The 24,376-nt window shown below is 35.6% G+C and overlaps 1 protein-coding gene across 1 annotated transcript in view; it reads left to right on the top strand.

Moving 5' to 3' along the window:
* The window catches only part of LOC139118054 (inositol 1,4,5-trisphosphate-gated calcium channel ITPR3-like), a 132,424-nt gene that overhangs the window by 42,211 nt on the left and 65,837 nt on the right, over nucleotides 1-24,376 (top strand). The window contains 13 exon segments of the mRNA XM_070681349.1: nucleotides 286-462; nucleotides 1,107-1,239; nucleotides 6,675-6,775; nucleotides 7,133-7,255; nucleotides 7,856-8,091; nucleotides 9,953-10,073; nucleotides 10,457-10,524; nucleotides 12,700-12,787; nucleotides 13,623-13,730; nucleotides 14,541-14,677; nucleotides 15,243-15,366; nucleotides 20,883-20,947; nucleotides 21,211-21,307. Of these exon segments, the coding sequence (XP_070537450.1) occupies nucleotides 286-462; nucleotides 1,107-1,239; nucleotides 6,675-6,775; nucleotides 7,133-7,255; nucleotides 7,856-8,091; nucleotides 9,953-10,073; nucleotides 10,457-10,524; nucleotides 12,700-12,787; nucleotides 13,623-13,730; nucleotides 14,541-14,677; nucleotides 15,243-15,366; nucleotides 20,883-20,947; nucleotides 21,211-21,307 (1,578 nt within the window).

Genomic DNA, 24,376 nt, shown 5'->3' with positions numbered 1-24,376 from the left:
ATTTTCACAGTTGTGAAATTGAAAATATTACTTTTCCAACATAGTTAACACAAGGCGGTTGCCATTTTGAATTTCAAGTGTTCATATACGTTTGGTAATTTGTTTCTGTTGTACCATAACAAAATTTTATATGGTGACCCCAGATTGTTTTCTTGATTTTTCAAGACAATGGTTTACAGTTTCTTTGAAAACAGTTTCAGCAAAAGTGAAAATCTGACAGATAGGCACATATGACCGAATTCTTAATGCTGACTTCTGAACTTCTGCATTATTTTCTCCTGACAGTCATGTTTGTATCTGACCGAGCTGGGCTCCAAAATTAACAAAGATGCAGATACTGTTTATGTGTCAACTGACAAGGGGAAAAGGTGGACACCATTGCAGGAGTTTACAGCTGACGTCAACAGTGAACAGTTCCTTTTCTTGGATCATCAGCTGGATCTCTTCGGAAAGCTATGTCATGTAAGTAGATTAATTCTTTGAATATTTTTATAAAACTTTATTGGCTTTGACTTTTATGTTTTTTATTATTTCTGTTCATCTTGAAAATACAGGTATTAGTTCTACATCATGTCAAAATGTGTAGAGTCTGTCTTGTCAATACAGCCTTTACCGGTAAATGTTCTTGTTGAAAATTGGATTTTGAAAGAGAAAGAGAAGAAAATGTATTGACATTTGCTTGAATAAAAATAATGAAACATTATCAAAAGTTACAGATTCATAGACATGTATTGTCCTTAATAATGGGAATGCACATTTATGCACTCTCTTAAATGAATGAATGAGTGCAGTGCATGCACTGCGTACATGTTTTTCTTCAGTGGCTTCTGATATTTCAAAATATTACAAAGACAAACAGAAACTCACTGACAGTGAATACATTCAGAAAACAACCAGGTGTTGATGAAAAACTAAATCAAGGTTGATTTGGCCCTGGGTTTGGCCAAAAATTAAAAAATACATGTACATCGTACACAAAAGAATAGTACATTTTATAATTTTATTTTGTATAATCACATAGGTGAAATATAAAAGGTTACATGTACATGTACATACTGATATTTTAGTGTTCCCTGTAAACAATATTTCCTTCTTTCTAAATTCAGGGCCGGAATGAGTTTGCAATCAAAGTGATTACTGAGGATCTGTGTTACTTGACCTGGGAAGAAGCTTTTAACTGTTTGAAGGATGAAAGGTTACCTGACCAGCTCCGTGCCAAGTACTGTGCCTTAATCATCAGTAAGTCTTCTAAAAAATCTATTGTCTCTGCACATCATTTGGGTTACTAAATTTTATACAATATAGTGTCATAATATCAGTTTGTTTAAAACAGTGCAGGAGGAAATATTAGTTTTGAGAACAATATGGTGTACTGCCCCATCCGTCCTTGCATGCACTTGGTCCAGCTGTGTTATTAACCCTTTCCCTGTAGTCAGGTGGCTTAACAAAAATATCGTTACACGGATGACAAAAGTGCCAAATTTGCTACAGAGGTTCGCATATATGTGTAGATCAAAATTAGCTATTGCTCCAAAAATTTGGGCCGGCGGAAAGGCTCGATGACGTCATTAATTCAAAATGGCCGCCGTTATATTGCTTAAAAATGATAAAATACGGCTAATTCAGGCAGTTTTCAATGTTTTTTTGAATAAACTGACAGAAACATCCCAAATTACAAATACAGCATAACATTGATGCAAATCAATTATTTTTATGACGTCATAAAGCTAAAATGGCCGACCAAATTCAAAATATCCCCCATAATATTGTGTAATAATGTTCAATACTCTTAATTAAGTCTGTGTCCAGCATTTTAGTGCCTGAGCTGAAATTACAGTGGATTGCTTTGAAGCATTGGCATTAGACGAACTAGAGATATTGTCTAAATCGAGATGTTGCCAACACTGTCAGGTGCAATTATCAGCTAAGCGGTAATATGAGTCGATCATAGAGGAACCAACTCTGCAAAAGTTGAAACATTGTCTAGCAGGAGGTCAGACGCAGTCAAAACAACACCACCGTCTGTCAAAATCATATCACTTGCTTTGAGGTATTGTTTTGTCTACGTCTGACCTCTTGCAAGACAATGTTCCAACTTTGGCAGAGTTGATTTCTCTGTGATCGACTTGAATTACTGCTCAGCTGATAATTACACCTGACATTGTCGGCAACACCTCAATTTAGACAATATGTCTACTTCGCGTAATGCCAATGCTTCAAAGCAATTCACTATAACACCTCAAATTACGGACAACACCTATAAGTTGATGAAAATTAGTTATTGTGATGACGTCATAAAACCAAAATGGCAACTGAAAATTACAAAATGGCCTATTATGACGTTCACTATGCTTAGTACAATGACCCATTTATGTGACAAAATGATAGTTCAAAGGTAATGTACAATTTGTCTTGATGATCCATCAACTCAAAATAAATGATAAATTTACCAAAACTCAGCCAATAACCTCAACACAAGTTACAAAACTATTATGAAATTATTGATTATTTAACAATGGCCTCTGTCTGAAAAACTGAATCAACGTAAAGGAAATGAGGGCAACTTTACGCATCGGTTCTACCTTTGAAAGTGTTACAATATAGTGAGTAGATCAATCATAGTAGTGTGATTTCATGATAACAAAAAATATGGCGAGAAACCGGTGAATAAATCATTCCTTGACCTTGGTCATGTGACCTTGGTCCCCGAAAAAAGGTTTTATGTTTGTGATTTGGGTCTTTTGCTTCCTGTGTTTGAGAAGCCGTTTTCGTTTGTTGAATTTTCTGTTATTTATATCTCGATGTGTGGTGACAGACACATAATTTTGTACTACAGTATTTCTCTTTTCGGAGGATGTGCTGGCCTAAAAAGACCGTTTCGTCAGAGTTATATGAACAAAGAGAATACTTTTTTGCCTTTTGAAGTTAGTTTACCTTGCTTTTTTTGCAGCTTTCGTGAATTTTATGAAAAGCGTCTTTGCCTTTCGTGTTTGGCATCGTTTTGCTGTTTGGAAACCAAATACATAAAAAACGCCAGGAAGAACATAAACAGAAATTCGAAGATTAAACAAAAACAAGAACTCAGAAAGATTCTCAGATTCATCAAAAATCTTGCAAATCACACCTTACCAAATTTTGAAATCAAAGCATTAAACAAAGGCTTGAAATTTATTTCCATTCCAAAGTGCCTATACAGAAAAATTGTCCTATCAGATATCAACAAATTTATTCGCATCATAAGGTTGTGCAATATCATGAGAAACGAACGATCAATCAATCAGTCAGACATCTGTTCTAAGATAAGTCCAATGTCGACACTACTAACAGCGGAAAACCAAAAATTGTAAAACTATATCGAAGCAACTTAGATCGATAGAGGAAATTCTGTTCGCAACCCACATCAAAAAGAACATAATTCTAATAGAAAAGACTGCTCTGAACAATCTGACTGAAAACAAACAAGTCGCAATAAAACCCATCAATAAAGGAAGAGGCATAGCAATTGTGAATACGACAAATGACATTAAAGAAAGTTAGGCAACACTTGGCGACATTAACTATACGTTGGATATTGTATATGAAATCATTTATCTGCGACACGAAGATCCTTGACGAGGTGATTTACAGTTTCCCCATTCCCATAAGTAAAATAATTTGTACACCACGATAGTATTTCCCACCAAACATATACAGAACCCAAGCAGAAGGAACAATCATCATCCAAAGTCTCAATAGAAATGGCTGCTCGAGCCCAATAAACCAAATCTCGAAATTTCTAGACTTTGTCATAAAACCAATCACGCAAAGACGTCTTACATATGTCAGGGACACAAAAACTTCATTAACTAGTTAGAATCAATAAAATACAAGCAAACCCTATTCTGGTAACATTAGACGTTGTATCGAAGTAGAAAAACATGTCAAAATGCAGCCATAAATGCAGCGATCATAGCGTTGGACTCTGAAACAGTACCAGCCAACTGATACGATACAGAAACCCACTAACAATGTACATGAAAGCCTTACTGCCGATTATTCTGAAACGCAACATATTTTAATTCAACAGAGAAAATTACAAACATATCTATGGATGCAGCATTGGCTTACCAGAAATATCTGATATCACATACCATGAAACGGAGAAAGTTATATTAAATCCCGATCCGGACAAATAATCGTATGGAAACGTTTAAAAGCCGACATTTTCATGATTTACTCAGGAACAGAACATAAACCTATAACATTCAGAACATTTCTCGAGGAGTGCAACACCATGTACCCTACGTTCAACTTGGGATTTCATAATTGAACATTCTATCGACAAAATCTCATACCCTGACCTTGTGATCTTCAAATGCCAGAGACGCAATTGAGAGAGATTGCTAGACTGCAGAACCCACACCAAACCATCTGACGATATTATCTGCCACCAATCTTCAAATGATTTACTCAGATATGTTCGTACATACAGCAACAATATGGACTTCATAAAAAAGGTCAATTTCTCAACGCAAAAACTTCAACAACGAGATTAGAAAAAGAAAGACATAGCTTGTATCGAAAAGAAGTTAATGTAACGAAAAGTAAGCCATCCTTCAACAACAAAAATAAGAGTAATGATGCAACAAAAAACTTGTCAGCACAACCTCATCAAAACCAGCCTAATCAAACAATGTGATAAGAAACTGGAAAATAATGAAGGGCGATTAAACGCTGGCCATGGTTTTCCAGAAAACCTATAATAACGTATAAAAGGAAGAAAAACATACAGAATATCCTCCTTTAAGCAAAATTCAAACACAAGGAGAGTACAAATGAACGGTCTGAGCAACAATTCACGCAACAATCAGACCACAACATAATGATCTTAGCATCTCTACTTGATGGCTACCATCAAACTAAGCATGTTGGAATACAAGACCATTCAAGTGACCGAAGAAGGGACCCCACTTTGGCCCGAAACGCCGCTAGGAGGAATCACCATCATAAAACCTTTTCTCAGAGACCAAGGTCACATTACAAGGGTCAAAGCACTATCGATTCACTGGTTTCTCACCATTTTCCCTTATCACGAAACCACATTGATTTATTCACTATACCGTATCGTAAACAAGGTTGAAGTTGCCTTCATTTCCTTTTACATCGATTCGATTTTTCGAACACAGATCATTGTTTAATAATACATATAATGTCATAAGAGAGTATGTTACTTGTGTTGAACTTATCGGCTAAGTTTTGGTACTTTTATCTTTTATTTTGAGTTTATGGAATATTAATACAAATTGTACATTACCTTGAAACTATCATTTTGTCACGTAAATGGGCTATTGTACCAAGCATAGTTAACTTCATAATCGGCCATTTTATAACTTTTGGTTGCCATTTTGGTTTTATGACGTCATCACAATAATTAATTTGCATCAATTATATGTTTTGTCTGTAATTTGGGGTGTTAATTTCTGTTCAGGCGATAAAATGCTGAAACAGGCTTAATTAACAGTGCTTTAACATTTTAGACAATGTTACGGCGGACATTTTGAATTTGGTCGGCCATTTTGGATTATGACGTCAGCATAATTGATTTGTGTTAATTTAATGTTTTATAATGTTTGTGTCAGTTTATTCAAAAAATATTGAAAATTGGCCGAATAAACCGTATTTTACCATTTTTAAGCAATATAATGGCGGCCATTTTGAATTTATGACGTCATCAAGCCTTTCCGGTGACCCAAATTTTTGGAGCAATAGCCAATTTTGATCTACACATATATGTGAACCTCTGTACCAAATTTGGCACTTTTGTCATCCGTGTAACGATCTTGCTGTTTTTTGTTGCTAAGCCACCTGACCACTGCTAGTTTCATCTCTTGCTATCAAATTAGGTTGTATAAAACTAGTAAAGTAAAACATGTCCCACTGACTTTTCATGCTAAACTTTACATAACCATGGGGACTGTTACTCACTTTACCTGAATGTAACATTTGTTTGTCACAACAGTTTGTTACCATGACTTTTTATACAGCCTATAAATGACTTTACACAAATACTGGTAGGCTTTAGACAGGGCTCAACCACAGTGACTGTCATAGAAACCTGTGAATGACAACAGGGCCTTACGGTCATTAGACCTCTTGCAAAAGTTTTTGTTTCAAGCACCAAAGCTATCATGTTGCAAGGGAGGAAACTCTCTCTACTTTTATATCTAAGCATTAATGTACCCCCTTTCCTGGCCCATAATGGATGAAAACAAACTTTGCACAACATAATGTGTGAGGCCAAGCTGAGTACATTATGTATGTTGTGCAAAGTTTGCATGAGTCCATTATGGGCTTGGAGGGGGTACATTATTTTGTACTATGAGTACTATATGACATTGCAAAATTCACTGCTATTGACAAAGCTATATTTTGTAAATAATCTACCTCTGTTATTCAAATGAAGTATTGTTTATCTTGTAAAAAAGTGAAGGGTTTTTGCTCAAAACTAATTACATTAATTTTTAAATTAATTTTTACTTTATAATTTTTTGTTTACCCAGTTCAAATTGATGAAAGTCTATTTGTTCTTATGAGATATCTCAAAATATGAGATGTTCAAATTCACACTGACTACATTACCTCATGGAGAAAAAGGATTAATTTCTTCAAATCTTTTGATTCTTCCATTGCACCAGGTCTGTTTGTGGATGTTGGTGAAAATCACTCCTTCCTTGAGAGGATCAAGCTATCCTTTAAATGGGACGACATTGACCACAGCAGATCATCAGAGAATATCGTAAGTATTTATTTCTGATTCTGATAAACTTACCGGGAAAAAGAAATCTTGTGAAATATGTTTTTATGTATGTGAAAAATTACAAAGCATTTCACATATCAACACCTCATGAATGACAAGTAACAGTCAACTTGCAATTTGAACATAGAAATTATTTCTTATGTAAACTTCATTGACATTCCAGGAACCTCACACATGAAAGTAATCAGTGTTGATGCCAATTGTATGTAGCCATTTAAGTGAAAAAGAAAAAATTGGAAATTACGGTCGGAGCAAAAAGTTAAGTTTGCTTTATCTTCTGTCAAGATTCACTACTTGTGTCGGACAATTTTTCATGAACATTTTTTTCTCCCATAGGTACCAGATGGTCTTCTGAAAGAGAAATACTTTCCACATCTAAGGGAGTGGATCAACAAGTTCCTAGACAAGAACACTGATATGACTGCATCCCTTATTGGCCATAATATGTTGGTTGAACAGGTATTGAGTTCAGCTTCATGAAATAGTCACAAATCCATCCCCTTGACTCCCATTGGTGCTGGCAAGATCCTGTGTGTGTTCACAGTATGTTTTGGAGTAACAATTGTACTACATTAATTGTGGTAGTCAAGGGGTTAAAAATGCTATTCCATAAAGCATCATAGGCTACTGGTAAAGAAACCACCCTAATGATAAATCAATGCGTTGTTGTGTTGAATTCTGGCATTTCCATGAAGTGAAAGTGTAGACCTTTTACTCTTGATATTTCTTTCTCACGGGAAAAAAGAAGTGAATAGACTCAACAAGCAGTGGACTTCATTGGTTGTAAACTATTTGGAGATTGTCACTAGAATTATTGATTAGGCTAAAACCAAAATTTTATGAGAAAAGGAAAGGTGACACGTTAAGAGGCAAAATAATACATACCACAAGATGAATAATTTAAATATGATAAAAGAGCCTTTGGTTTTTTTGTTGCACTTAAATGTTGATGGCAAAATTACAGCACTCAAAGGGTTATAAAGATACACCTAGTAACTATTACTGTACATGTACGTTGAATCAGATTCAAAGCCCATAACAAGTGCATCACTTCCTCAGGTGTTGAAGCTTGTACACACACTGGTTAAGTTTGGCTACTACGGCAGCACAGACGACATAAAGAAGTTGCTGGAACCGATGATGGGCTTGATGGATGGAAGGAATGACAAACCTTACCCCGACAATAAGCAAAAGGGAGGACAAGATGCTGGCCAGCAAGTGCGAGACCATTACAAGAAAAAACAACGTTTTGAACAAAGTCCAGAAGCAAAGGCAGTGGTTGATGCTAAGTATATGTAAGTGTTTTGCAATGGAGAATCTGTCAGAAATTAAGAAAATCCTATATAGTAGTCTTAAAATTTAAATGAAGGTACAGCTGTAGATTGCTCCCAGGGCACAGTTTTTCGGACAATTAAATTTTTACAATACTTTCCGGCCTGCTGTTTGCATTGGCTTATTTTAAATCGAAGCAAATTAAATTTTTAACGTTTTTAATTTTTTCGCCGTAGAGTTAACACAGACATTATGGCCATTTTTGATTTAGATATTACCAAAGTTTCATGCAATTTATTTACTCTTATAATTATATGAAAAGTTTCATTGCAACCATAGATTTGTATTCTTGATTATGAAAGACAATGGTTCAAAGTGTCCTTTTGGAAAAGTGTGAGCAAATATTGTCTTTCAATTGCAAGGCATGTACAAGATAGTATACTTTTTTCTGGTTGTTTTATATCAAATATTGAAGTTAATGACTTTGAAGTGGAATAGACACATGAGGTTTAGAGTGCCCCCTTAGCTAGATTGATGAGCGACTGACTCAAGAAAGGTATACTACTCTCTGAAGTTAGAAAGTTTTACATGTTATACAGTGTGTAGGTGGTAGTGTTAGGCTGATGCAGTGAAATTTCAAAAATCCCTAAGTTGGCTCAGAGAGATTGTGAGTTTGAGGCACACTGCTGAAATTCCTGTAATCTATGGAATAATGATATACCCATAGGGACAATTTTTAATTTCATTTATGTCAAGGCAAGTAATCCCTTCTACCTGCAAGACATATACTGAGGTCCTGAGGAATTGTTATGTCTTGATGTGTCTAGTCAGTTGCATAAATATATATTTAGGTTGAATGAAACTTTCGAACATAAAAATCACATCAGATATTAAAGAGGCACTCCCACTTGGTAACATTTTTAAAACACATTTTTTTAATGCCAACGGTCTATATTTGACATGGTGACTGCGCGCGGATCGCGAGATATTGATAAAAACATTTCCTCAAAATAGTTAAAGTTTGAATTCCGGTGGCCCACCTGAATTCACCTTCCGAACATACTGGGGCCATTGTCAACTAAGCTATGGAGTACGAGTCTATGCTGACGCTGCTGTACGCCACAGCAGTACCACTCGCGTCGGTGAGCGGTCATGTCCCATGGTAGAAAGCCGAGTCCTACTGACTCGGCAAAAAAACGAAAAACAAAGTTTGCTGATTCCACCAGAATTGGCATAGGTGACTAGCACAGATTGGTGCGGTTGATACATAGTATGCATAGTGGCCGCCGCGTGGTATGCGCGCATACCAAGCGGCGGCCACTATGTATCGAACCACGCGTAACTGTGTGGCAGACGACAAAATGTAGTCATCAGAGGCAACTAATATTTTACACATAAAAACTGATATCTATGTGGTATTGTTTAAAAATTTAATACAACTGATTGAGAATAATGAAAACGACAAAAACTAAGGAGAAGTTTTAAAAAAGAATTACCAGAGGTAAGGGCATTGATAATGATGTATATTAAGTCATCGCAGTAGGAGGTAAATTAATTGCGTCATTCGAATGTTTTTGGACTCCCTAGAATATCGTCAATCAACAAACCTTTGGGGGATTTCGGGTCACAATCAGAAACGATCGTAAAACTTCGGGATGTGAAAAATACGCTCGGGAAATGACATGTTTTTATCGATATCTCGCGATCCATGCGCAGTCGCCACGTCAAATATCGACCGTTGGTATTAAAAAAATGTGTTTTAAAAATGTTACCAAGTGGGAGTGCCTCTTTAAGTGCCTCATCAAAAATACAAAAGTCAAGTGCAGTCAAGTATGGCTTTCCTGGTACATGTATGTGATTGCATTATCTTTTGACATTCTTTAGGGCAATGGAAGTTGTGGACTTGTTCTTCAATTTCTGCTTCAACACAAGGATTGAAAACTTCATCGCATCTTTCAAGAAACTTTACAGTGAGAGTCACTCCATTGAGACTAGAAAAAGCATTGTGAGTAGCTCTAAACTGAGAACTTAAATTAAATCTTGTTATCACTTCAAAGTTAAACTTATCACGTTTAAGTATATTGTTTGTAAATGATATTTATCTGGGGTAACTGGCATATCCATTTTTTAATTTGCCTTTTATTTCATGATTTGCATATGTATGTGTTATGAACCTCTCGAAGGGTGCTATTTTACCATGATGTAGGAAAGGTGTGTTTTGTGATTGAGATTACTTATAAGATATTTTAAAGTATGTGCACAGATATCAGGGGTCAAGATTGTCAGTTATAATTGAAATCAAATTGTGCTTTGGATAATCTGTTTAACGACACAGTGAAACTTTGAGTGACTGTGTTCATATTCATAATCCATTCTGACTTCCTGTAGCTTTTCAGTGGTTCAGAGCTGGAAGTCTTGCTGAGGGAAGACTTTGAGCCACACAATGAACACAAAAGGTTAGTCTTAGTTTCCAACCTGTACAATTTTCTTCCATGGCTGACTAAGTTTGCCTTGAGGGCAGTTAGATAAAATGCAAATTTTCCAACCGAATGTCACATTAAAAATTACCGGATTTTTCTGAGAGTACGCCCACTCGAAAAACCGCCCATGGGCGGTTATTTGGGGGATGGGCCGTTATTAAGAATTTTAAATTTCATCTCAACCTTTGTCTACGGCATTTCAACTTGAGTCCCCTACGCAAAGGTCAAAAAGTTTTATATAGCATACAAAATAAAATAAGTTACACTTCTAAGATAATTACTTCGGCGATATATGTCCGTATCCCCCTATTTATGCTACTAAAATGCAGGTGGAATGATCCAGAAGAACGCAAAGTCAACGTTAGAGTTTGCCACACAATGCCGACAATGATTGACAGATGAAGCAGGAGCCAGGAATTTTCCATTCTGCACGATGGGGATCATGAAATAAATAAAATGACTATCATAAAAAATAACTCTGTTTCATTATTTTTTTATTTAATGTACATTATTACTTTTCAGGTTTGTTTCGCTTTGATACAAAAATCTGATGATTTTCTTCGCGTAAATTTGTTGCATTCACAAACGTAACAGTAGTAGTAATCCCTAGTAAAAATGGTATGATCCACAATTATTTACGATTATTGACCTCTTTGCGTGCAACGAATGTGAAACACTGTATCTATTTTCACACGTTCGACTACTTTGATTAACTTGTCACACTTACAAACTAGGTCAACCTCAGAACACGTGCACACCTCAAAATCTGATTGATGATTTTCTTCGCTTTTTCGCCGAGCGGTTCTGTCTATGGCCTCTCAGCTAGGCGACTGATGCTGTATGTTGTGGGTTCGAATCCGATTGAAAACTAGCCGTATTTGAATGCGTTCGACAAACCATGGAGGCATGTGATTATTCCCTAATATTTTTCTTCGTTCAGCGAAGGAAAATACTCGTGACGTAATGACCGTGTCACCACGAGTCGAAGACTCGTGGTGACACGGTCATTACGTCACTCGTATTTTCCTTCGCTGAACGAAGAAAATATTAGGGAATAATATACTTATCACATGCACAAGCCAAGAATTCGTTATTTTTTGCAAAATAAAATAAGTTTTCCATGACGATTCCGCGTTTAAACTTTTGAACTACTTTAGGAATAAATATCAGTACGCCGTGCACAAGTTGTCAATAATTTCCAGTCGTCCGTCGTGTGCGTTAGCGCTCACGTTCGTTCGTGTGTGGAGCAAATGACAGCTCTCGGTCTACACGTAGGCTACCTTCCGCAAAGTTATACTCTATTTCAAATGTAGTACAGTCCTAGAAATTTATCACAGACGAAGATACGCTATTTTTCGGGAACAAATATCGACTGAATCCCGACGGCGCGAACACTGTAAACGTCGCGCCTGACCCTGTTTGCAATGCGTACGGAACCCACGGTATACGCGACCAGCTTCGAGTTCGTTGTTTCCGCAAATTATACACGTAATTCCTTCGGAATATACAGGCGGTACACTCTTGTGTTTACATTGTTCGGATGAGTAATGTCGTAGTCTGTGAAAATATCGATTTCATTACATGACTTTTGATCGTGGGAGAAACATTGGCCGCCATGTTGTTTGTTTACATATTTACGAGCACACCGAAGATCGACAAAAAAAGGTCCGACGCACCAAAATTGATGACATAGACGCGGGTTGTCGTGACGTAGAACGACCAGAGAATAAATCCCGTATTTTTTAGTAAATTGGGGGTAGATTTTTACCGAATTACGGCCCTGGGCCGTTATTTAGCTACAGGTGTGAAGCAGACAATGTAGCCATTTTCTGTTTAACGGCCCTGGGCGTACTCTCAGAAAAATCCGGTATATCACATTTGCAAACCTGTTAACCAATTCCATTGGAAAAGAAGTCTTGAAATTCAGTGCATTCACCGGATATCTAGTGACAACACAAACTTTCATGTGCTCTTTCCAGTGACACCCACACCTCATGGGTGTTGGTGGAATGAACGAGATCATGGTGGACTTTTTTGTTTTAGTCTTATTAGTGTTGTGAAAGTGAAATTCAATCCTGTAGGATTCACAGATAGAGTCACCATCAACTAAATTTTTGTCATTTTTGTTTCATCTTACTTCTACCGGTACAGCCAAGCCAAGAAAGCGATCAGTATTTTAAATGAAATGTTCAAAGACACATCCTACTTCAAAGGAAATGATCTCACCGACATTCTGATGGTAAGTATTGTGTTTCCTTCATCAATTTCATCTATCAAGTCTGTCTTTTTTAAACAGGAGGCAAAATTTATGGCACAACGTTTCTTCAGTTTGATTTAGGGAAGGAGTAAGATGTATATTGAAACGCCATTACCTGTAAACTTGTGATTTATTTTCCATTGTTTTTGTTTTCGTTTTATAATTCAGTTTTTTGTTCTCCAAAATCATATTGAAACGGTAATATTAAACTTACTGTCATAGCTTGTAGAAATATTTGCATAATGACCTGTGTTATCGTTGATTTATAATATTAGTTTGTAGTTAAAATTGATTTATCAACATTAGCGTAATTTACACAGTGTGTTTCATTGGTAAGGCTAATGTCTTCATGTATCAAGATATCCTAGGAAGATGAATAAAAAACATTCTCTGTGACTGTAATAAATTATATACAAGTGTTTTCCAGAACACAGATATTGAAACTATCATCAAAAGAGGCAGCAACCTTTTCTTTTTAAGATGTAAAGTTGTATTTTACTGGTATTTTCTTATGAAATGTTAAAGCTATCTTTATACTGGTGTTATAGACTGCAATGAAAGAGCTCATTGACATGTTTTGGTAGAACATGAAGATACCCTTTATGTTCAGAGTGAATTGTTTGAAGTTTTGTTTTGTCAATTTTTTGTAAACGTATACGTAAGTGGAATGTCTTTATTTAACAGTTGTTGTATTCAGCTGAGCTGCAATATCAGCCTTGTATTTGTGCATGTTTAGTCATCACTATGTAAAACATGCATTCTCCTACTCAAGTCTTGTTTGAATAGTTAAGATGACGTAATTTCCATTCTGTCACAGGATTTGTCAAATTACAAGTATGACAAGATGGTACAGGAGTCGATGCATCTTCTAAATCGTCGCTACTCTACCTTCTCCAATCTCTTCACCAGAGCAGTACAAGCTCAGGTATGTACTGGTATTTCTTGCCATCTCACTTCACATCCTAAGTCAATGTAATGTGCTGCTGACCTGTAACCTACATGGTGTTTTTTGCTAAGGTTTGGAAATATTGGTAAATTATTTGGGAACTCCAGTAACATTGCTACGGTTTCCCTATTTGATTCTATTGATATGCTGAGGGGAACCCCAGTAAAATGACTGGGGAATCCTGTTAACATTTACCTACTTACCGCCCTTAGCAAAAACACTGCTATAGTTGTAGACTTACAAGCATAAAACTGTCTTGTACTGATATAATGCCAACCTAGACATTCTCTGAAATTCCTACAGTAAAGGAAAGAGTGCAGATTGTGATACCCTGTAGTCAAGTGTACGGGGACGGTTTTCAGAAGAATTTCAAATATTTTCCTGAAAGTCCTTGAGTATTACTGTTATTTGCAAACCATTAGTTGACACTTTATTTGTGTCATACAGTTTCTAGTTTTGACCTTCTCGTGTCTATTTATAGACGGAGAAGGTATTAGATTTTTTTTTCTGCTGTATTACTCATGGAAAATCAGAGGTTGTGTGATTATAAAATGTGATAAATATACAGTAAATGATCTGCAGAAGATTTTCACCCGTGATGGTCAATGTTCTGTTGAAATGGTATTACTTTGCCCCAAAATACTCCTCGAAACTTGCAACAAATCTACTTTAAAGATGGTAAATATTCTATGGCTTTCAAATTGGGTATGCTGACTCTGAGGGCACACTAGTTGAATAATTTATTAACATCTTTCAAAGCTTTAATCTCCTTCCCTATTATCTCTAAAGGTGCTGCTCACTGACAAGTCTGTGGAGATTTTGAGAGATTGTGAAAGGAAACTGCCCATCATGAGGAGACTGTCTGAAACAAAGATGAGCAAGGAACAGTGCGAAACAATGGGAGAAATACTTGACATGATGATAGGGTAAGGCAATATTTTCAGAATTTTCTTTTGTTTTCCTAATGGATATGATGTATGTTCAGCAATTTTGACTATTTTATCCTCTCTCTGCAAAGGGATTAGAGTTGACAATTGCCAGAATGAACGTAATATACGCTAACCTGTCCATGAACTTGGTATCCACACTTATCTCAAAAAATTTCTATTTGATTTGAAAAGATATCTTTTTATTGCCCATTAATAGTCTGAATATGAATGTTGTTTTTTATTTAATATTGTAAATACTTGTCATTCACCTTGATAGTTTTTTTGGGGAATGGATGGATAAGTTTTTGTTGGACATCAAACACAGGAAACGGGTACTCATCAAATTCAAGATTGTGAAAAACTTATTTTTATCTCAATACCAGATGGCCGTATTCTTGAAAATTTGCTCTCAAGTCCCAAAGTTAAGAAGTTAGGAAAGGAGGGGTATGACTTCTCAAAGTCATGAAAACTTGAAATCACCACATACTGAATTTAGACTCATCAAATTTCAACATGCTCTGTATCAAAGTTTATTTTCAGTTTTACTTTCTGTTTGATACAGGTTCTGTTCTTTGGAGAATGAACCAGAAGAGCGCCATCCCATGAACCAGACTATACTTTACAACTTTGGCATTCTGGCAGATATATTTGACATTCTCTCACAAGAAATTGATGTCCGACTCATGGTAAGCATTTGGTCTTCATATTGTTGTGCCGTATTGCCCCATACTTTGAGCCATATCCATTGTTTTTGAATGCAAAAAAAATGGAGAAACCTCAAGGAGAGAAACAAACAGTCAAGTATACCCTTTACCATCTTGGCTTGCCCTGAATCCATTGTTTTTATTGGAGATTGAGGATCTTCCCACTGGGAAATAGGGGTGAACAGGTGTACTGAGAATCACATTTCAACTCAAAATTCAAGTAGAGTGCGGGCCCATTGTGTGAGTTTAATTCACAGGAATGGCTGACCCACATTTTTATTGCTCTCATCACAACAAAACAACATCTTGCAGCAAACCAAACAAAAGAAAGATCAATATAAACAAAATTTAAGATATACAGTCAACGTTCAAATCAGTTGTTCTCCTAAAATGTCAAGAGAAACATTTTCAAGATATTGAAAGTTTATAAAATGAGATGAATGAATTCGGTGTTTTAATCCTGATCACTTATTAGTCAAGCCGTCATTGAAATCACATAGACATGTAGGAGATGATGTCATCACTGCTCATTATCTATTCACATTTCTTACTTTATGTCATGAGCAGAAACAGGCGACGGTTACTGTTAATTTAAAGAATGTTCAGGTAAAATGATGTGATATGAATCTTATTCGTTTGAAAACACTGCACTGATTTTTGTACAGACTGTGCTGTTTTATAAACCAAAAAGCATGTTGTTTGTATAATATGAACTAATATTGAGAAAAATGTTTGTACAGAACATGCAAGCGGCAACTAATATGAGAGCATGTAACTCTCTTTCTGATGGTTTCTAAACTTTTCTGACTGGGCGTAAACTTGACACTGTTTGCTGCAAACAAAATTTCACCATGTCATACTTATACACTAGGTTGAGGCTATGAGCTGTTCTCTCTCACATCATAATACGAATTCCCCTTTGCTTTGATTTAACAAGTTTACCGAAGGAGTTTACTCTAGAATAAGGGTGTTGGTATGTATGATGTGTGTTTTATGTGTACAGAGTAATATATGTGTCAGTTTGTAGAATGGTTGTCAATGACCAACCATGTAATATGTATGTTTCTCACTAACGTTAATTTCAGTGAAGCTGGAGTCTCTAGGTATTAGCTTGTCAACTGAAATGACTCGTATCCAATGAAACAAGATCAAAACTTGCAGAAAATATTAAATCAGCCATTACAAATTCAACAAATACTAAATGTTTGCAACAATTATTGGACACTTTAAAATTACTGTTACAGTATTTGTTCGTAATGAGAAGAATGTTCTGAAATTTTTTACTTCAACTCATTGTGTAAAAATTATCAAGCGTCGGAAAAAGCACTCAGATTCTACAGAACATGACAAAGATGTTTTCCTTGAAGATTTATTGTGAGATTTAGGCCAGTGAATATCAAAATGTACCATTTTAATTCTCAAACAGTGCCCATCAATACCTTTTACTTAAATAAATGTGCATATCTAAGAAATCAAGTATAAGCTACATAATGTGCTTAGAAGTATTTAGAGCGTTTTAATTTGACAGATTATACAATATCATTGTTTTCAAGCTTTGTATTACATTTATCAGTCATAACAGGGTTTAAGTAATGCCACTGTAAACTTGTTTGTTCCCTCTATTCCAAGCATGAACTTGGAAACTTTAAATGAATGAAATTGCACACTGAACATCTTTTCATCGATGCACTGCAGGGTCCCCAAGTCCTTTAGATATTCCAGTACTGACTGATCTCGGTGGATATTTATTATCACGATAGCTAGTAGCCATGCTGACGATAGCTTTGCTGACTTATAATATACTATTTAGCTTGAATAACATTTTCTATGGGCATTGGCTGGAGCTTAATAAATTTGTGTATCCATAGCTGTTTTGTGTCGTTTGTTGATCTATGGTATATCCGTATGTTACAGTCTGTTTTAGAGGTAGCATTGAGGAAATCAATGGTTTAACCCTTTCACCACCATGGTTCTGTCCCAAATCCATTGTTTTCTATGGTAAAGTTGGACCTGTATACAGGAAACTGGGGGTGAAAGGGTTAAATCAATTTTGACTTAATGTAACATAGTTTGCTAAATTGTTGTCAATGATAGAGCCACACTGAAATGCTATCCTGCATTGTAGATTATTGAAAAATGAAAATTATTTCCAATGAGTGAAATAGTGCACAGTATACTCACAGTAAGACATTGTGGCACTTGCATGAAGTACACCCTCTTAGGTAGCTTTACAAGTTCATTTGTTTTTATGAGTTTGTTTTGTTTACAAGCAAGCACATACACACTAAATGAATGCACAAGTAATAGCTTTCCAGCCTTTGCCAACCTTTTATTATACTGCCTTCCTAATCCAGTAGTGATTTCTTTTCTCTTTCTGTGTCTGCCGAAACACTCTGTTATGAAATGCACTTTACTCTGCCCTCGCCCTTCAAATGTAAACATCTCTTCTGTCGATTATCTCTGGTATATTTTTTGTCCAGTTTGACAAAGGACATGCTAAGTCGCAAGTCAGTGTAAGTTGCCTTAAACAGTAAAACAGAACTTGGCCTTCTATTTTCTTGCTCATAATGCATGGATTTCTTGATGAGATACATGTTTTATAAGTTCCTTTCCCTAATACATTACTTCCAGTGGTAATGTCCTTTTCATAATGGCATATTACAACAGTATAAATATAACTTATTTATGAGTAGTTACCCACTGACAAATCCAAATTTTGCAAAAGTTTATGGATAAGGATTGAACTCTTGCTTGATGAATTGTCAATTGTCAACTAAAATGATCACTGATTGTCATGTTTGAAATGTACCATATGTTGTAAATTTTCTCCATTGTGTAAATAGTTGATAATTTGAACTTTAAAACAAGTGTTATGATGTTGTATTTTGCTTGTAGAGGGACATTTCCATTTTGAATATGTATCTCATCACATACAGAGTTAATATATCCTCTTATAAACCCTTCTTCCCTATTTAGCAGTGTATGCATCCAACCCACCCCTGTCTTCTAATATATGAATCCAACCACATCATTAAAAACAATATGGTTGAACCAACGTTTGGTGTTTACATGTTTGGAGGTTTAAGTCATAGCCATTAGTATTACTGCTAGTTTTCTGTAAATTGCAGATTTTCAATATTTTAAAGGTCTTTCATACCAGTTGTGCAGTTTATGATGGTGCAGAAATTATATATTGAGCAGGCTTAATTTTGTTGTGAAATTCCAAATGTTAGTAAACATTGTTGTTTGATGTACCAATAAGATTTATCAAAACCTTCAGTATATCATTTGGCCATTTGACAAACAAACAAACAAACAAACACATGCAAATTTCAGGTCCAAACAGTTGTGATGATGTACTCCAATTTATTGCACAGCATCAGTCTCTGAGATTTATTACACAGATACAAACCTTTTGGAAGCACGGTTTGATATAGACTTAAATTGTTCCTCATTGTATGGTTGGATCCATTGACTAGGAAACAAGGGTTGAAGAATTAAACCAGCATGTAATCCCCCTGGTGATCTGAATTGCAAACATCATGACTGTGTGCCCTCTAACTTATAAACTTTCTGACTCAATTCAGTAATTTCTTGAAATTTCTATGTGTCTCCCCAGTACCAGTACACATGCAGTATGGCAAATTTTCTTGCAAGGAGAGAACATTCTTGAGTTACTGGTGTATCAGTTTATTTTAGAGGGCATACTGTGTCATATAATGGAAACAACCAGCATTATATACTAATCTTATAGGTTCATAAGAACCCCTAAGTGCTTTATAAAGTTTTGGTGCATTATAAAATAATGTGTAATTTAGCCACTAAAGTAAAGTAGTTTCGGTAAGTAAACTCCCTGAATGAGAAAACATCTGCTGTAAATTGTAGTGTTATTGGTATGTTTGGTGCATAATGGTTTTACTAGATATATGAAATTAAAGATTAGGCGCATTGCAAATGTACTTCATTATTATTATTTATTGTATCCCAAAATGGGTTTAGTTGGAATGTGGGATCTTGTTCAAGAGTTGACATGTATGTAATATGCAATATACTTAATTATAGTGCCCCTTCTGTGCACAAACTTGTAAAATAGACAATGTTACCATATGTATTCACAATATTTTAAAACTTTCTATCTTCATTTTGAACAACAAGTGATTATCTTTCAATTTTACTGCATGCAATGTGATTTTTAGAATAAGTCTATGAACAAAAGCTTGAACGAAAATTTCACATCAGATTTCAACAAACTACTGCAAGAGATGCATCAAAGTTGCAAGGTCTAGTTGCAATATATTACCTCATCGCTGATGACAAAACTCAGAAACTCACACAGTCACATGTTTTATGGATATTGCTTGTCAACTTTCTGTATAAGATCTCATATCACAAGTCAACCCATTTTGGAGATAACTTTATTAACTTAAATTTTTTTTCCACATATGCCACACATTTGCTTTCCTTCTATATACCCTAATTGCTTTTTATCAGCCGTATTGGTCTCAGAAGCCTGCACTTTAAAAGAGTTTAAAAGGAGCTTAAATGTGTGAAAAGCTGATTGGGTGGTTATCCATTTAGTACAATAATTAGTCCAGCATTAGGTTTATATTTCCCCAATGTGTATAATTGCATACACAGTGTGTGTTTTTCTGTGGTTTTCATTTGCAGTGCATGTTTTGCTTTTGAAAATTTATTAATTTATGCACTAGTTAATTTAGTTGAAGTCTTTATACGCCCATATTTATTATTTATACACTGGTTTAGAATTTTCATCAGTCAAAATAAAAATTAAATTTGACCACTTTTGTGGCTAGAAGTTTTTGTCAAGTTCATTTAGAAAAGATACATGTATATTGTTGTCTCTAACATTTATTTGCTATACCAAATTTACCAATTATGATTAGTTTACACATACTATCTTATTGGAAAGTCCTTAAAAACTCAATTTTTTATTTCTAATCCTGTTTTACTTAATGCAAATGTGTAGCATGATTATATATGTTATTGAAAGAAAAATGAATTTTTCCTATCTATTTGTTGACTTCATATCAAGTCACAAAAAAAATATCAAAGTTTCAAAAGTAGTATCGAAAATTGATCAATTTTCAATATACTGCCATTGCTAGATTGTACTAGGCTGGTATTAATTCATGGTGATATTGATGCAATTGCTTTTTATTTTAGTGATAGAGGAATGTAACAAGGAACACCAGAAATATTTTACAGTACAGAAAAATTGATTGTGTACTTTATTGGAAAGTCAAGTAATGTTACCACTGCCGTGGACGACATGATTGTCAATAGATTCAGATGTTCTGATAGTAGATGCTATGTCTGCCAGCTTTCATGGTAGCATAGCTGCAGACTTCAATCTGTTTGCCAAGTGTCAGTTAAAGTTTACAAATTTCAGTCCTAATTTCATATTCTGAACACAATAAACCTTCAATTCAATTATCTTCTGACTTTATTACTGTTTCTTTGTGTTTCTACCCTCTCAGGAACAATATGCAGGTCTGCAAGAAATCTTTAAGAAATGCTTTGAACTTTTGAGGGTCATGGCAAGGTAATCTAGACTCACATTTAAATCAGTACATTATCCTAATACAAATGTTTTTCCAAGATAAGTTTGACACAGAAGTGTAATTTCTACCCAGAAGTGAGAAAATTTGAGGTCTCAAACCTTTGTGAACAAACTTGAGGCTATATTATAGTGATGCAGACAATTATGTTTGCTTGATAATATACAAAAAAGTGAATTTGAATGATGGAAAATGATGATTTAGTTATCTTAGGATAATTTATCTTTCCCTTGTTATGCTGATTTAGGGGTAATGACATTGTCCAAATAAGGCTTTATGATAGACTTGATGTACTACTCAACATCAAAGGTGCTGAAGCTGAAATGGCCCGTGCACTGACAGAGGTGAGAAATACACTAATGATTAGCGCTACAAGATATTTCGCCATAACAGTAGGTCAGTAACTTGCCCAAATACCATGTGCATGTGGTATGGTATGCTCTGAGTGCATTTTGTGTAATTGTCAAGCCAAGTTCTGTCTCAAGGCAAATCACCAAATGTAAACTGAGCACAAAAGGCTATTAACGTGGCACTCCAATTTGGTAACATTTTTACAACACATTTTTTTAGTGCCAACGGTCGATATTTGACGTGGCGACTGCACGCGAATCGCGAGATATTGATAAAAACATGTCTTCAAAAAAGTAAAAGTTTGAATTCCGGTGGCCCACCTAAATTCAGCTTCCGAACATCGAACGTTCGGCACTGGGGCCATTTTCAACTAAGCTATGGAGTACGAGTCTACACTGATGCTGCTGTACGCCACAGTACCACTTGCCTCGGTGATCGGTCATGCCCCGTGGGAGAAAGCTGAGTCTTACTGACTTGGTGATAAAACAAAAAACAATTTTTGCTGATTCCACCAGAATTCGCATAGGTGACTAGCCCAGTTACGTGCGGTTGATACATAGCGGCCGATGCGTGGTATGCATAGACGCATACCACACGTGCGGCGAACCACACGTACTGTGTGGCAGACGACAAAATGTAGTCATCAGAGGCGGCTAATATTTAACAAGTAAAAACCTATGTTTATGTGGTATTGGTTAAAAATATAATACAACTGATTTAGAATAATGACAACGACAAAGCTAAGAAGAAGTTTTCAAAAACTGACCTGTGGTAAAGGCATAATGCTGTATATAAAGTCTTCGCAGTGGGAGGTAATATTGCGTCGTTCGAACTTATTATGGACTCCCTAGAATATCGTCGATCAGCACAACAACAAACCTTCAGTGGGTTTCGCGTCATAATCAGAAACGATCATAAAACTTCGGGATGTGAAAAATACGTTCGGGAAATGACATGTTTTTATCGATATCTTGCGATCAGCGCGCAGTCGCCACGTCAAATATCGACCGTTGGCATTAAAAAAATGTGTTTTAAAAATGTTACCAAATGGGAGTGCCTCTTTAAGGTAGAATGCGCCTCGGGGACAAATACTCGGACTTTCAAACTTTTATAATTCTTTTTTGATGAACCACATGTAGGGTCTCATTTTAAATATCTTGGTGTAAGAAAACTTTTCACCGTGTTAGTTTTCCAAAATTCGAAAATTTTATTCTTCTCCATAGAGTTAACACAGGGATGGCGGCCATTTTGAATTTCAAATATCGGTACATCTTAAGTTATTTGTTTCTCTAGTACCAAAATTTGCACGGTGACCCCCAATTTTTACCTTCTCGTGTCTATTTATAGACAGAGAAGGTATTAGAGTTGAAAAACCAGTATGCTGGTGTCAACTACTTCCGTCTGTCAATACTTCCGTCTGTCAAGATCCGTTGACGTCATGCCATTGTGATGGGTCATATCATAAACTGGTGGGGGTGTTCATGGTTCAGGTTGAGGTGCAGGAGAACGATTTTGAGCTGTGACAAAAATCAAAAGGGACTTAGCGGCATAGCCACAGTGTTAAGCCTTTCTCCAAGGTTCTTAGTTGACTACGATCTATTACAGACTACTGAGCTGACGTTAGGGGTACTCACTTTGTGTTTGCTCACTCTGTGTGCGCTAGTGTTTGGTACTGAGTTGCGTGGATATCCCCTCATGGCCTCACATGATATGGGCCTGTTGCATAATCTGCAGATGATCATATGCCTCTGAGTCTGAAAACGATCATTGTGTAAGCCTGTCGGCATTTTCCTTGCATTTTTTCTCATTAAATTTTGCAAAATATCGGCGAGTACCTCAATATTTCAAGATAACTCTTTCTTCCCAATCGTTTCCTGGAGTTTCAGAGTCATATGAACAAAAATGAGTGAAAGTTTTAGACAGGAAAATCGGACGTCGGCCATGTTCAATGTTTACAGTACAATCAGAAGTTTATGTGGAGGAAATAACTAACAAACACTTCATGATGCCCGCCCTCTAGAGGCAGACCTTCCTATATGAAGTACCACATTTGATGCTTGTGGAAAGCTTGACCACACAAAGGAGCATTTTAACTTTTAAAAAATGACAAATTGAATTAGAAGGTATTCTGAAAATGTCAAATACTGAGGAAAAATGGGCAAATATTCAAAATAAACAGGTTAACTGACTGGTCAGCTATAAAAAACAATGAAAATGTTTATGATCAAAAGTTTTTGAGATGCGCACATTTTAACAAATACAGAAATTATTAATATTATAAATATAAGACCAAACTATTTTTTCAGGGATGGGACAGGTTGGAAATGAGGGGTGAGAGACAAAGGCACGCCTATTGCTGCATGTGGATGCAGCCACACCATTTCATTTACAGCATACTTATTCACTGTGTTGTGTTCAAGTTCCATATTGTACTGACTGTCATACAAGGATAACATAAGCAAAGCAAATCAAATTAGAAAAGGATCAATGCTGTTGTGTGGATTTTGCTGAACATGGCTGATTTTAATATTTCGCCCTATATATTTGGTATCCAGCAAAGGCATATTTTGATGTTAAGTCAAAATTAACACTACATTGCGGACAATATATGTTACCGTTTCTGCATTAACTTTTCTTTTTTAAATTATAGTATAGTAGTACTTTGAACAGATTAACAATTATCGTGATGTCAACCCATAATTTTACATCACAAAGACTGTAATTCTGCCATTTTTTTTTATTTTTCAGTCATTTTATAAATTTTGCACTGAACAAGATGATTGAACAAATTGCAATGTTTGAATTTGTAAACTCAAAGAATAAAAATCCTTGGGTCACAGATTAAATTATTTTTTGAAAAGAAATTTACTCTTAAACACTTTTAGCATATATTCTTTACACGGTCATGTATTTCAAGGAAAATATGCCTATTAAAAACAGTAATTTCTTCACTTTCATTTTTTTTCAATACTATGACAATTATCAGCCATGAGGTTTTACAAACACAAGACCAGATAAGCGTTTTTCATCATTTCCACAGGACTCTTTGGAAAATCCATTAA

This window comes from Ptychodera flava, chromosome 19, assembly GCF_041260155.1.
Source record: "Ptychodera flava strain L36383 chromosome 19, AS_Pfla_20210202, whole genome shotgun sequence".
In the NCBI taxonomy this organism is placed as follows: Eukaryota; Metazoa; Hemichordata; class Enteropneusta; family Ptychoderidae; genus Ptychodera; species Ptychodera flava.
The sequence above is the reverse complement of the archived record's forward strand: the minus strand, read 5'-3'. Positions and strand labels throughout refer to the sequence as shown.